General features: G+C 38.4%; 2 protein-coding genes across 2 annotated transcripts in view; one reads left to right on the top strand and one right to left on the bottom strand.

Moving 5' to 3' along the window:
- The window catches only part of RMC1 (regulator of MON1-CCZ1), a 359,458-nt gene extending 358,304 nt beyond the window's left edge, over nucleotides 1-1,154 (top strand). Inside the window, exons 20-21 of the mRNA XM_063451477.1 lie at nucleotides 42-267; nucleotides 890-1,154. Coding sequence (XP_063307547.1) covers nucleotides 42-267; nucleotides 890-969 — 306 coding nt within the window. The 3' untranslated portion in view covers nucleotides 970-1,154. The remainder of the gene's footprint in view (nucleotides 1-41; nucleotides 268-889) is intronic.
- The window catches only part of NPC1 (NPC intracellular cholesterol transporter 1), an 88,741-nt gene continuing 75,131 nt past the window's right edge, over nucleotides 569-14,178 (bottom strand). The window contains exons 16-25 of the mRNA XM_063451475.1: nucleotides 13,479-13,619; nucleotides 12,455-12,544; nucleotides 11,917-12,107; nucleotides 11,643-11,758; nucleotides 10,332-10,461; nucleotides 7,539-7,739; nucleotides 6,975-7,206; nucleotides 6,731-6,844; nucleotides 5,684-5,846; nucleotides 569-1,511 (exon numbers count right to left, since the gene is read on the bottom strand). Of these exons, the coding sequence (XP_063307545.1) occupies nucleotides 1,429-1,511; nucleotides 5,684-5,846; nucleotides 6,731-6,844; nucleotides 6,975-7,206; nucleotides 7,539-7,739; nucleotides 10,332-10,461; nucleotides 11,643-11,758; nucleotides 11,917-12,107; nucleotides 12,455-12,544; nucleotides 13,479-13,619 (1,461 nt within the window). The 3' untranslated portion in view covers nucleotides 569-1,428. The remainder of the gene's footprint in view (nucleotides 1,512-5,683; nucleotides 5,847-6,730; nucleotides 6,845-6,974; nucleotides 7,207-7,538; nucleotides 7,740-10,331; nucleotides 10,462-11,642; nucleotides 11,759-11,916; nucleotides 12,108-12,454; nucleotides 12,545-13,478; nucleotides 13,620-14,178) is intronic.

Below are 14,178 nucleotides of genomic sequence, written 5' to 3'. Positions count from 1 at the left end.
TTGAGTTACAAAATAGATCACAATTTTAATTTATTTTGCAGAGGCTCTCCACGGCCAATGATGAGATTATAGAGGTTCTCTTGTCCAAACACCAAGTCCTGGCTGCTCTCAGGTTTATACGGGGCATTGGAGGACATGACAATGCGTCGGCACGCAAGTTCCTTGATGCTGCTAAGCAGGCAAATGATGATACGCTGTTCTATACAGTCTTCCGTTTCTTTGAACAACGCAACCAGCGTCTGCGTGGAAACCCTAACTTTACCCCAGGTATGAAGAATGTGAATAAATCCCAATTTATGAAACCCCGGGTTCTATTGTATGCATCAGTTTTCTCAAAAGGTTTACGGTAGATCTGATACAGGAACCATATTGGGTCTTGATAAAATTAACATTACATTTATTGGAGATGGTGGAAACACAGTTATGTTTAAACCCAAATAACTACCCAAGTTTATTAGTGTGGTCTGAAATTTGTAAGTCACAAATCTATTCTTTACTGAATAAACCTCTTTTTATTGAGCTGAACATGCCTGACCAATATTTCCCATGGTGAAAACAAAAACAGGACATTAATTAATATTTTATTCCAATGTACAAATACAGTCCAATCTTGACATCCCTTTAAAACTTGTGGAAAAAGGTAAATTGAGGGCATTATAACTAGAAACCTAGTTGCAATATTCAGGCTAAATTAGCCAAGCTGTGACTCAAGAGAAATAATGGTTACAGCTCTGCTAGTTTGATCTAAATTGTGCAATTCAAGTTGCAGTTTAGTGAATAAAACCACCATAGGTGAGCATATGTAGTCATTTCATTAAAACACTGTACATTGGCCATGCATGTTTGTTAGCAGCTGTGTACTCCATTGTGGATCATTCTCCTCCTACAGGTGAACACTGTGAGGAACACGTGGCTTCCTTCAAAGAGACTTTTGGAGAGCAGGCACTGCTGAAACTTCCTGCTTTATGACCTAATCTGGCCCGGCGTAAAAAACTGTATAAAGTATTTATTACACTAATAAAGTTCATGCAGCTTCGGCTACTATTACAAAAATGTGTTTTTCTTTACAAAAATGTTGTTTCGTTATCAAACTAATTACTAAAATATACATCTGATGAATAATCATTTTCTGGAATAAAGCAGCTGGAAAACTTGCACTGATTCTTGCATTTATAAAACAAACCTCCCCATAAATTAAACATGGCATGGAACAATGTAACCTGCCCCATTCTTAACAAAATGTAACTTCTATGTACAAACCCCCCCAAAAGCCGCTTCTTTTTAAATCCCTAACACTGTTTCATGGAATCAAGTATTCCTGAGATGAATGGCTGCGCCAGTATAGTTCATTTTTTTTGTGCAGCACCTCTCCCAGCTCTTGCACGTCGTCCTCAAGCATTTGGGTCATGGGTGATGCAGGAAGTTAAGTTAGTGGTTTAAAAGTCTCTCTTGTTCTGTGCCTCGCAGTCTTTCCAATGCAGCTTGAGCCTTGGCTTTATTTACTTTCGGTCCTGCAAGAATATAAAAAAAATCATAGAAGAAAAAATTAAATTATACAAACTGGACCAGAGAGCAGCCTACCCAAGTATGCAGAATTAAATTGTCCCTCCTTCATAAATGGAGACAAGCTCCAAGACAAACTGCTTGAAAATGCATAGATTACATGAACTTTATGCACCTGTTTTGCAAAGGAGAATATTGCATTGTAGGTGGTGTTTATAGATGGTATACACCACAGGTGCCCAAAAGGTAGATCCCCTGATGTTTTAAAACTACAGCTTTGTCATTCTAAAAGCATCATAGGAGTTGTAGTTTTACAACACCTTGGGATCTACCTTTTGGGCTCCCCTGTTATACACAAAGATTTAACTGGAAGAATACATTACTTTATGGGGTTTGAATAAAGTAACTACCCATGCAGGAAATGGACGGTTTGCATGCACACATCTATAGCATCATTGATCATTCGGTGAAAGGTAGACTTCAAAACATGAGGAATCAAGAGGAGCCACCGTTACCATGACCCACAAATCTAGTTGTAACTTGTTAAATGGTAGACAGAATATGTATAACTTCATTATGTGCAGAAGTCCTGCGATTGGTTGAAAGGTTGTTGGATACTTCCTGATTTGGACAGCTCCTTACAGCTGCTGCAAATCCTAGATCGGGTAGCAGTGTTAAGCATTGCAGCTAGTGGCTGTCTCCCAGACAGCCATTAGAAGGGCTTCCTCAATTCATAAGAGTTTAACTCTGAAACCACGCTGGACGTCCTCATGCTTTGTCCAGCATCTTGAAAATCCCCATAGGAAACCATTAAGTTAGTGCTTTCCTATGGTGAAGGCCTAATGTGCTCATTATGCATTAGGTTCCTGAAGTGCCGTAATATCTGAGGAGGTGAAAAGTAATCTATATAGCTGAGTTCAGGTAAGTGAAAAGGTTAGTGTTTTTTTTTTTTTTTCTTTTAACCCTTTTATTCACTGGGTGGTGCAGAGGAACACTATACTGTTAAGAATACATTTTTGTATTCTAACAGAGTGTTGATTTAAGGCCAGACTCAAACTGAAAGCATGACTTGCCTAATGAATCTTTCCAGATTGGTTGAGTTTAAAATTGAAATTCCTACTACTCACACATTCTCAATATATGTTCACTTCCATTCCTTCCCTACTAACCGCCACACTCAGTCTTCCAAAACTAACAATTTTTACCATTCTACTAAAATATATATATATATAAAAAAAAAAAAAAGATAAATATAGATATGTATTCTCCACTTTTCAATAACTGCTCTACTGCATTGACATGTCATGATTCCCTTCTATTCCAGAAGTTTGGTCCTTAAGGGGTTAATTAGATTTCCATTTCAGGATAATTCCTAATATTTTTATTTCAGTTGGCAATTGCTGAGGAGGTAAAGCTACAGCAGGTGGCATAGAGACTTTGATCCATACAACCACAAGGAAACTGTTTCAACTAACAGGTTGACAGACCAACAGGTTGAAAGTTGGATAGATCTAATCTAGACAATACAGTACAATAGGTCAACTCTCAGAATGCCATTTCAATTCTACATGCACCAGAAATGATCAAGTTTGGTCACGTTTTACTATTTTGACATTCAATCTGCAACCAGAAGAGTCAATATTTTATAAAATAGATTCTATCCATTTTGACTTTGTCTTGTCTGACCCTTTATCACTCCTTGACTAGAATGCACTCTTGAAATGAATAAGGATTGTAGTTCAGGGATAGGAGTAAATTGTTTCAGTGGGAAGCTAGGTAACATTTATTTGTGAAATGCTATGCTTTGCTATCTAGCTGACTATTACTTTAAAGGAAATTGGCACATGTTCATTACAGAATTAATTTAAGAAAAAAAAAAAATAGTAATCATAAATTCAAATACTCCTGTAAATGTTATGGTATTTTAAGGTTAAGTATAAATGGCAAGGGAAGACTAGAGATGTTCACTATAATAAAAAAATACGTTTTAGAACCTATTGTAGATGTAAAAGAATATAAATTAGCTCAGTACATGCGTATTTGTAAAGAATCTGATCAATTTACTAGATGTCAGCATACTCTAAACATTATCACAAAGTGCTATTCTAGCCTGCATACCAATACAAGTAAAACAATGTAGAGAAGGTGTGAATATTGAACTTTCATTAACAAAAACAAAATCTAAATCGTATGATGGAGCGTTCAATCTGTGTCAGGCTGGAGAATAAAAATATAGGTGTTTTAATGCAGTGCTCCCCAACCTTTTTATCGCCGCGGACCGGCAAACGTTTGATAATTTTTCCGTGGCCCACTTGTTTTGATTTAATAAGACAAAAAAAAACCAGTCACATATATTAAAAAACACGCAGACACATACATAGTCAGAAAATCACAAACACAGTCACATAAAGACATAGACTCAAAATTGTGTGTATGTGTGTGTGAGCGGTGCAGTGTGTATGTGAGGGTGGCAGTGTGTGTGAGAGTTGCAGTGTGTGTGTGTTTGGGGCGGTGTGTGTATGGGGGGCAGTGTGTGTGGGGCAGTGTGTGTAGTGTGTGTATGGGTCAGTGTTTGCGGGGAAGTGTGTGTATGTGGGCAGTGTTTGTGGGGCAGTGTGTGTATGGGGCAATGTGTGTAGTGTGTGTATGGGGCAATGTGTGTAGTGTGTGTATGGGGCAGTGTTTGTGGGGCAGTGTGTGTAGTGTGTGTATGGGGCAATGAGTGTAGTGTGTGTATGGGGCAGTGTTTGTGGGGTAGTGTGTGTAGTGTGTGTATGGGGCAGTGTTTGTGGGGCAGTGTGTGTAGTGTGTGTATGGGGCAGTGTGTGTAGTGTGTGGATGGGGCAATGTGTGTAGTGTGTGTATGGGGCAGTGTTTGTGGGGCAGTGTGTGTATGGGGGGTAAGAAGGGTAGGGAGGATTTTTTATTTTTATTTATTTAATTGAACTTAAAATATTCATGTCCCTCCTCTCCCCCCTCTTACCTTTACTGGGAGGAGGGGGGACATTTCTTAGTCCCGGTTGGTCCGGTGGGGATTCCCTGGTGGTCCCAGTGGGGATTCCCTGGTGGTCCGGTGGTGGTGAGGTGAACTCTAGCCCAGTTACAGGGTTAGAGTTCACTCTCGCGAGATTTGGAGCGTTGCCGTGGTTACCGCGGCAACGCTCCAAATTTCGCGAGAGGAGGACCCGGAGGAGCTGCAGGCAAGAGCTCCCGGGTCCTCTCTCATTCCCTCCGCTGCCGGCTGTCAGCACAGTGCCTGCAGACCGGGGAGGGAGATCTCGGATCTCCCCTCCGGTCCGCAGGCACATTGCAGGGCTGGCACTTGGGCAATGCCAGCCCTGCATTAGCCGGCAGGCTCGAACACCCCTGGGCGGCCCGGTACCGTTTGATCCACGGACCGGTACCGGTCCGCGGCCCGGGGGTTGGGGATCACTGTTTTAATGTACCGAGGGAGTGGGTCCTGTCTAACAAAAAACACTTGCCGTTTATAGAGAAACTGCCCATGACCCAGATTAACTGCAGTAAGTAAGGATAAAGGCCATATGTCCCACTGTCTCTTTCCATGCAGAGTCTGTGATAGACTTTGAAGTTTGTCTTAACACAGGTGAAATACATGGTCAATGCCCTATGCAAAATAACCGTTACTACGCAGCTCTGCATTCTGTAGGTGTTTTAAGGAAATGGACATTAAGCATGCAAAGTTATAGGTGATGTAATGTAAAGACACAGGACCCGGCCGCCAGTTTGTCACGATCAAAAAATGCAGAATGGACAATCGGACAGTGTTAGAGGACCTAATATTCTACTCCCAGCTGATTATTTTATGTTCCACCTAGCTCTGCTTATTTTTAGCTCAAAATCTATATTACCCATTTTGAGCTGTCCATTCAATATTCAGCCTTCTGTATACAGGGGTTTCTCCTAAAGATTGGAAACTTATTTCAATGAAACATAAATAGAATGGATGTGCTCGGATCTTTTTTCGACATAGATCATTTATCCCATTTATATCCAGGACTTCTATGTAAGTATTGCTAACACAAGAAAGCAGATAAATGAAAGTATTGTTTATTTGGGCAGGAGTGCTGTGTATGCAAGTAAAAGGCTTGTCTCATTTCACTGGGTGCTGGTACAGTGCACCATGGCTACGTATTGTCCTCATCACCCTCCCTGCACTCACCTAAGTAACTTAGAAGAACAGGTAGAAATATTAAGCCATGAGCAGCCCCCAGCAGCACCATCGATAGATACATTCTGAAGTAGAACACTTTAAATATCTGAGACTTCGAGAAAGCCAACACGCCAATGCCAACAAACTTGGTCAATGTGATTCCACTGTAAACCTGGAGGGGGAAGAAGACAACACAGTTAAGCAATTGTATCTGTACACACCCTGCATTACCATTCTCTGATGGGTCTTGTTGCTAAAAAGACCAATAGTAACAACACCTTACACAAACCTACAATATGGTAAATGGAACCTAAAATATACATTGGCTTAAAACGCAGTTTATAGTATGGTCCCTCAAGACAGGATATGTTAAAAGAGCAATTCACCTGTTATGTGAAAGATATGGGCACAAGACATTATAAGTATACTTATTCATGTTACTCGAAGTTATATGCATACCTAACCTAGCATGTCATAGTATTCTAAATACAAAAATGTGCAAGATATCTCCAAGCCATGTTTCTGTTACATCAAATGAAAATAGAGCTTGTGGAAGCTATTGTGGCTGTGCAAGCACTGTTGTAATTCTTATGCACAACAAAAATAAAAATAAAAAAAGATATAGGCACAAGAGTAAATATTGTTATGGGGAAATGAAGCACAAAAATGTGAGCAGTCACCATGGAAACAGAGGGAATGTTCCTGGAAGTTATATAAGCATATACGTGAGACTGAGTCCTTTGTGTCAAACATAATAATCTAATATTTATTTGAACAATTAGAACTATCTTCAAAATGTATGAATTCACATCATTCTAGTAGGGAAAAAAATGACATTAAAAAACATGTCAAATTCATCTTTGAGGCCTAAATATTAGCAATTTTCATTGTACCCTAATCAAAAGCTTATTGAATAACTCCAGTTGTCTTAATTACATCTTGAAGCGGATTTATCTGGATGCCATCAAATAGTCTTAAAACTTTACGTAACAAACCGCATTTGAGGATCACATCCAATTAAAACTAGACAGGCGTAGGATGCTGGAACACACTTACCGAACTGCCCATATGGGCTAAAGCATCCTGCGCTCGCTGAACACGGCTGCCCTTTGTGCTGACGGAGAACGCTCTGGTTATATGACTGCAAAATTCCACAGAAATACCGCAGCACTGCATGGGGGTGAAAACAGGAGCATTCATTCATAGTGCACAATACAACCTGCTTATTCATTGTCAAAATGGTTCATTTCAGAGATAAGTATCGTAGCTAGATAGATAGATAGATCATACATAAACTCACCATAACCAAATTGACAAGTGATACTGCATTCAAGCTGATGTCCCAAAGCCACATGACTCCAAACATATTGACAAGAATCATGGCGATTGTGAGGCTCATCAGAAATGCTGACCAGAGCTCGAAGCCCAGCAATATTACAGCCACAAAGAATATGGCAGCCAGAGATACACACAGGTTGAAGATGGTATCATTCACGATGGTTAAATACTGCTCATAAAATACGTAGAAAATACTGCAAGGAATGGAGACATAAATTACATTGCATCACAAACCTTGTTTGTTTGATTTTTAAATCAACTGTGCATGGTTTTTCTATATAAAGAAAGGCAACACAATACAAACATAATTTATGCCTGGAGGAATCTCCATGCAAACAAAGCAGTTTTACTTATAATATAGACACCCAGGAAGTTAAATGCAGCCACATGAACTTGCAGTAGAAGTGCAGGGACATCATCCCCCTTTTCCCAAGAGATTCTAAAGCACATTATGGTTACAAAGCATAGTAACCTATGCCATGTGTTGCTACACTTGCTAAATAACCAGTCCTTGTTGATCATATACCTGTAAGCAAATACGTGATAATTCTTCCCAGGTATGTCCATGTTATCAGTGATGTTTTTGGCCATGACACGAGCTTGCCTCAAGGCATCAATGAAATCTGTAGAGGTTTTCAGAATGGTGTGGTAAGTCATGAAGTAGGTGGCCCCGACTTGGGTGTTATTGTTCAAGAGGTCAACTGCAGTGCTGTATGCGGCATGGCCACTGAAAGTAACAGGAGATAATGTCAGGGGCAGGAAATGACACTAGTATCACTGAAGTCCAAAAGAACATGGAAGGTTTATGCTATAGTATCCTACAAGACATCAGGTCAGAATGGAAGTCTAAGCAGAGAACTGCAAAGCTGTATGCACGAACAAACAGGGGCACATCCGATTTCCAATAACTTTAGATCAAGTTAAGAAGATGTTCTTATTGATATCGCTTAAAAACAATGCATTTGGCCAGGACTGAAATTAATTTGCCTTTTAGTGAATAACCAGGTCTGTGTTTGGATTTCAAACTCTAGCTGCCAAACAGTTGTAACACACTTTTTTTTTTTTTTTTTTTTTTTTATGGAAGGGAACTTTAAGTGATCTGAATTTTTTTTAATTAGTATTAATAATAACAACTGGGGTATTGAACTAAATAGCCAATTTAGTACTAAGAGTATTAATTTCTTAGATTTGGAGATATAGCTATGTTTTATATAACAGCGGACACTATACGCCTTGGTTAGACAATAACAAAAGGACAACTACAAAGGATCCGTAGAAATTGCACTGATGATAATATTTTTAAAGAACAAGCTAAGATAGTTTTAGACAAATTTGCACAAAAGAAATACCCTGACACATTACTTAAAAAAGCATTTGAAGAGACCAATACATTAAATCAGCATGAATTAATTTCCAAATGTAATACAAATAAAAGATCTGATAATTCAACTTTAATGCCTTTGGTCCTAGATTTTAATAATGATAATAAAAAAGTGAAATCTATTATAAACAGACACTGGCACCTTCTTAAAAAAGATAAAGAGCTATTGAAAGTGATCCCTGACAAACCTTTTATTACTTTTAGAGGAGCACCAAGTTTTAAACGTATGCTAACTTTTAGCCACCCTAAAGTTGAAGTAACTACTACTTTTTTAAAAAATAATAAAAATGGTTTCTATTCATGTGGGAAATGTGCGGGATGCAAATGCAGTAAAAATAGAACTATTAAAGGCATTAGCAAATTTAAAACAAAGCAAAAAGAAGAGGATTTCCAAATAAATGATTTCATAACTTGTTTTAGTAAAAATCTTATATATCTTTTAATTTGTCCGTGCGGATTGCAATATGTGGGCCGGACTATTCGCCCTTTACACAAAAGAGTGTATGAACATATATACAATATAAAAAGGGGTTTTGAACAACACAGCGTTTCAGCTCATTTTAAAAGATACCATAAACAAGATCCTAGTCGCTTAACATTTCTAGGGATTCAGATAGTTAAAAAATCTTGGAGAGGTGGCGATTATATTGCAGACATTGGGAAGGAAGAAATGAAATGGGTGCATAAATTAGGTACCTTAGAGCCCAATGGACTTAACATAGAATTTGATTTATATAATTTCTTATGATGAGTCCTTTCTGTCTGGTACTATTCTAATGTTTCTTCTGTTTTTTAAATAGATTTTAAATATAAATTTTTTTCATTTTTGGTCTATATTATTATGTGTTTGTTTTGTAATTCTCTATTAAGTAACATCTATATCTCTCTTTTTTATCCCTCTTGAAGTAGGATATTTTTATCTGTATATGCATATTTGAACCCATTATTTTCTTTTGATCCAATGATATTATCAGTTTACATTTCATATAGTGGACGTTTTTGCATTAAGAGACATTTGCATAAAGAGACATTTAGGCGATATGCCCTTGAGTTCACGGACTTGTTTTTATTATTGGGACTAATTATGTGCATTTAAAAAGAAACCACGCCCACAGTGATGGGTATATTATGTGAGTGACGGCAACCACCTGAACGTGATCTGAGGAAGCCGCCAAGGCGAAACGCGTCATCACGTTTTTTGGACGCACGACGTCAGTACGTGCTACTAGCACCTCCCATTCCCGGAAGCATTCTAACACTGGAAAGACCGCAAGTGCATGCCGCGAGTCCAAAGTGTGTGGAGATCTATCGAAGCTTTCCAGGGAGAGGGGTGATATATTTTATACTGTTTTGAACCAATAAAAGGCTTTTTTTGATTCCGGTGCCGTCCTGCTTGTTTTAAAGCACACCATCCGACTTCTACAGAATCCTACAGAAAGGATTTCAAAGCATCATAAGTTAGAGCAGACTTTCTTCTGCTCTACCATTGTGAGTTGCCAATCTATTTGTTATTTTGATTTATACTCACCATCTGGATTTACACTATATTGTCTTTTTATTCCCTTTATTTATATGTGGAGCGTTTTAAAAATTACTCCTTCATCTGCAGCTGTTTCAATATTGTGAGGAGTAAGTTGTTCCTTTGGTTATATTTCACTAAAGCACAAATTCACTCAATATATAACGTTGGAATTAATATATTTGCACTTTATTCATTATCCTTTTATTAAATTTATGTACAGACTGATTTAAAATTGTTAAATTAGCACTTAAAGGCACAGCGCACTTTTTTTCTGCACATACTATTTGAGTGGTTTTAGAGTTATTTTCACTTCTATTAGTGCTTGCTAGCCTTTGTTGTGATATTTTAATTACTTTCATTAATTGTATAGCGCCATTTTTTTACTTGATTTTTTTGTACTGTTGTAACACACTTACCCTTTCCCACATTTGAGGTTCGGGTTATCAGACAGGAACATAGGAAGGAATTTCATAAACTCTTCCCCGACCGGCTTCTGCTTTCCTTCTTGAGTATAAGGGCGGCAACGTACACAAGCTGGATCCACAACTACAGAACATGGAAAACACAGAGAAGAAAAATCAGGTAAGTTGCTAAATTATTATCTCTCTGTGGCTAAAGGTACAAATCTTACCCCCAGGTGACTCTACAAAAGGTACAAAAATCAAAGCAAGAATAACATTTGGATTACAAGAAACAAAATAAACCTTATACTAAATGAAACAGTGCATGGTATTAGAAGAAACATGTTATCACTCATCCGTATATGCACATGAAAAATAAATAAATAAAAAATAACATGCCTTTAGGGATTGACCAGAGAGACAACACAAGTAATGCATGCAAAAGGGTAACTGTCAGGGAGAGCATGCTGGGGCTCTGCACAAGCTCTCTACAGGAGAGGAAGAGCTAGTCCTTCAATAAAAGGCTCATGTTTTGTTCTATGCTGCTTACATTGCTTCAAATCTGACACACAAGCATTTAAACTAAATAAACAAAATGTGACTGCAGTTGATTTAAAATACAGATTAAGGAAACAACACACATACTAAAGAGATTAGACATTTTATAAAACTACTTACAATCACCTATATTAGCAAACGATTGGTTATTCAGTTACACCATATGGCCATGTTGTGTCAAGTTTACCACCACGTTCAGTTTTTCCAAATTAAAGGGATTCTACAGTGTAAGGAATAAACACCTGTATTCCTTAAACTACAGTTCCCTCTGGTCCGCCCTCCAGTGGCTAAAGGGTTAAAAAACATTTTCTCTAACGCCGATGATCCTAGGTGCTGGATTGGCACTCTCCGCCTCCTCTGAGCACTGTAAGCGCATTAGGCCTTCCACCATAAGAAAGCATTGCTTCAATGGTTTCCTATGGGGATTTTACAGACACGGACATCCTCACACTCTGCAGGAGCATATCCAGTTAGGCAACCTAAAGTCGGTTAGCAACAGGAAGTGCCTCTAGTGGCGGTCTGATTGACAGCCACTGGAGGCAGTCTAAGTCCTGCAATGTAATCAATGCAGTTTATCAGAAACAGCAATTAATTACATTGCAGGAATAAGTGGGACATTGCAACCAGGCCACTTCAATGAGGTGAAGTGGTCTGGGTGACTATGGTGTCCCTTTAACCCACCATCACAGTCACAAAATTCAAGTTGTTAAGGACACAAATATTTCCAGACACATTGTGGCTGATGCTCCCAAACACAGAAGTAATTACTTGAAGCATTGCAGAACTTCTCGGTCTCATTATAGACTCGGCAGCAGGAAGACTGAGGCTTTACCCAATCAAAGTAGTCATCAAGCCAAGAGGATGGTGAATACCCGATCCTGGTGCTAAAAGAAGAAAAAAAGTTGGCATTACAAGTTATTTGCAATGTATTGGTGGAAATATAAGACAGGAGTCGCAAATACCACTCGGCATCATAGAGTCACATATATAGAAAGGTAACTAAACAAACACAGCTTTGTCTACGTGCTTGCAAACTACTCACTAGTTACTCATCAGTGCTGCATTGTAGATCTGCTGCACCATTGAATTGTTATTGCATCCTGCGCCGCCACACACCATGTCCTGTCCTTCTTTAGAAGTGTAATTATGTCCTTCCTCGACCACAAAGTACATAGGAGGGCCAGTGTGCAGGAACTTATTGAGAGAGTGAAAGTATGTCAACATGTAGGAGTCCTGGAGGGGAAAGAAAACACATGGGAGTTGGAGAATGCTTACCGTGTGTTACAGTAACAATATTCCACACGGTAAGCATAAGACATTTGCTGTATTATATAAAACTTCATGCGATTAAAGAAGAAGATATGTGTGTAACTGTGGCCTCTATGTGTGACGTCCCCAATTTCTTTTCCATACAGACAGCAATATAGTGTGTGATGGATGGCAAGATTGTAATCGGGATGAGATTTTGAGCAAGTAAATCCACAGAAAATACTATGTTCGTCTGCTTCTTAAAAAAAAGACTGAGAATTCCAAAAAGCTTCTCAGAATTCAGCGAGTGCTCATTACAGGAGATAACTTACATCAGGCATTGACAGAGCTTGATCCAAACCGATCTCTACTTTATTCGTCACAGCAATGCTGAATGATAGGATTCCCACAAACACAGATATCTGGAAGAAAGTCAGATGCTGCAATGAGCTGCACAGCTCTAACAGAATACATATATTAGCAAACGATCACAGGCAACTGCCCTTACACCTATGTTTTGGAGCACGAATCTTGAGCCAGTACGAAGAAAGGGAAAATACAAATAAACAACAAAAAATAGATGTGAAATGATGCTGCATGAGAATTAAAAATATTAAATTTGTGGCGTTTAATAGCTTTAGAGGGGGGACAGACAAGCTTGGGCAGTTTGTTGTGCTAAGCATAGTCATGACATAGTACAGAGTTTAAAACCAATCTAAAGGATTGATGTTCAAAAACAGTAATTTGGCCGTAAATAGGAGAGCGTTTTAAAGTGCTCACAACGTATACACGTCACGTAAACTATATAGTTTCCAGGAAAGAGATTGGTATTGCATGTTGATAAATTAGTAAAATTAGGACCTATTCTTCCCACCTTTTCTTTTATTTTGTCAGAGAGATTGCACTTAATGTGCAACTTTACAATCCCTGCAACATCTATTTCTGTTTTACCATAGACATGAATTGGAGCCACTCTAGTATGAACAGCTCACATGTAATCAGCATTCCAAGGCTGTCAATGTACAGCTGTACTGTCTGTGTGTTATATGTTCTTACCAATATTATATATGGAAATGGTTGAAGAAGGATCATCACAACAAGGGGCTTAGTGCCGGAGAGACATCTACTTAGAGAAGTATCTTGTATTCGATACGTTAGGAGTAATACATTGTGAATTTTAATACATGATAAATGTAAAGAAATAATCCAAATATTGGTCTAATCATCCAGCTCTAGAGCAGATCAACAGATGCTCTAGAATACTGTGAAAGTTGCACCCCCCCCCCCCCACTGACCCCCTCCCCAAGACAGACTGGCTCAGAATCTCGGCAAATGTACCTTGCGGACATAACTTACCACAATCGGTCGTACCCAGTCCTTCATTAACAGCGGAGAGAAAAGCTTTTTGAAAAACAGGAACACCCAGCTTTCAGATTTTTTAGCCCCACGATCGCGTTTACATCCTGGGACGCAGCAAAGGATATCCAATCGGTTTTTCTATTTGTTAAACAAGTACACAGATTAAATAAATTCATTATATTGACTTAAAGGAATAAACAACTATCCCATTTGTAATTGGCCTTCCCCGACCTAGCAAAAACCATTGTCCAGAAAAAGACTCATGCCTCTAGGTTCTTTAAGACATGGGGCTTTTGTACCAAATTTGACCCAAGATCTTTTTTTAAGTTGTAAAATAAACTATTTTCTTGTTCCATTTTTCAAGGGTATTGTAAACAGAGAAGCATTCTCACTCCTTGTTTTGAATCTGTAGGTTTTATAATTGATATTGGGATTAATGAACAGTTTATAGCTAGAAAAGTATCACTCCTTACCATCTGTTAAGCTTTTAAGAAAGTAATACACCTTTAATGTTTTAGTCCTTCATATAACAGTTTGTTAATGTTAGAGATAAGGAATTGTTTATTTTTTTTCCTATTTAAAATTATTTTACACATGATAAATCTTGTAGACCGCATTCAATTTAACGTTGTCTCAAAAAATTCTACCCAAACTATTTAGTTGTTTCTATAACCAATTAGAATGTTCCAGATAAACC

The sequence above is a fragment of the Pelobates fuscus genome, chromosome 4 (assembly GCF_036172605.1).
Source record: "Pelobates fuscus isolate aPelFus1 chromosome 4, aPelFus1.pri, whole genome shotgun sequence".
In the NCBI taxonomy this organism is placed as follows: Eukaryota; Metazoa; Chordata; class Amphibia; order Anura; family Pelobatidae; genus Pelobates; species Pelobates fuscus.
This window is presented reverse-complemented; position numbering and strand designations above follow the sequence as displayed.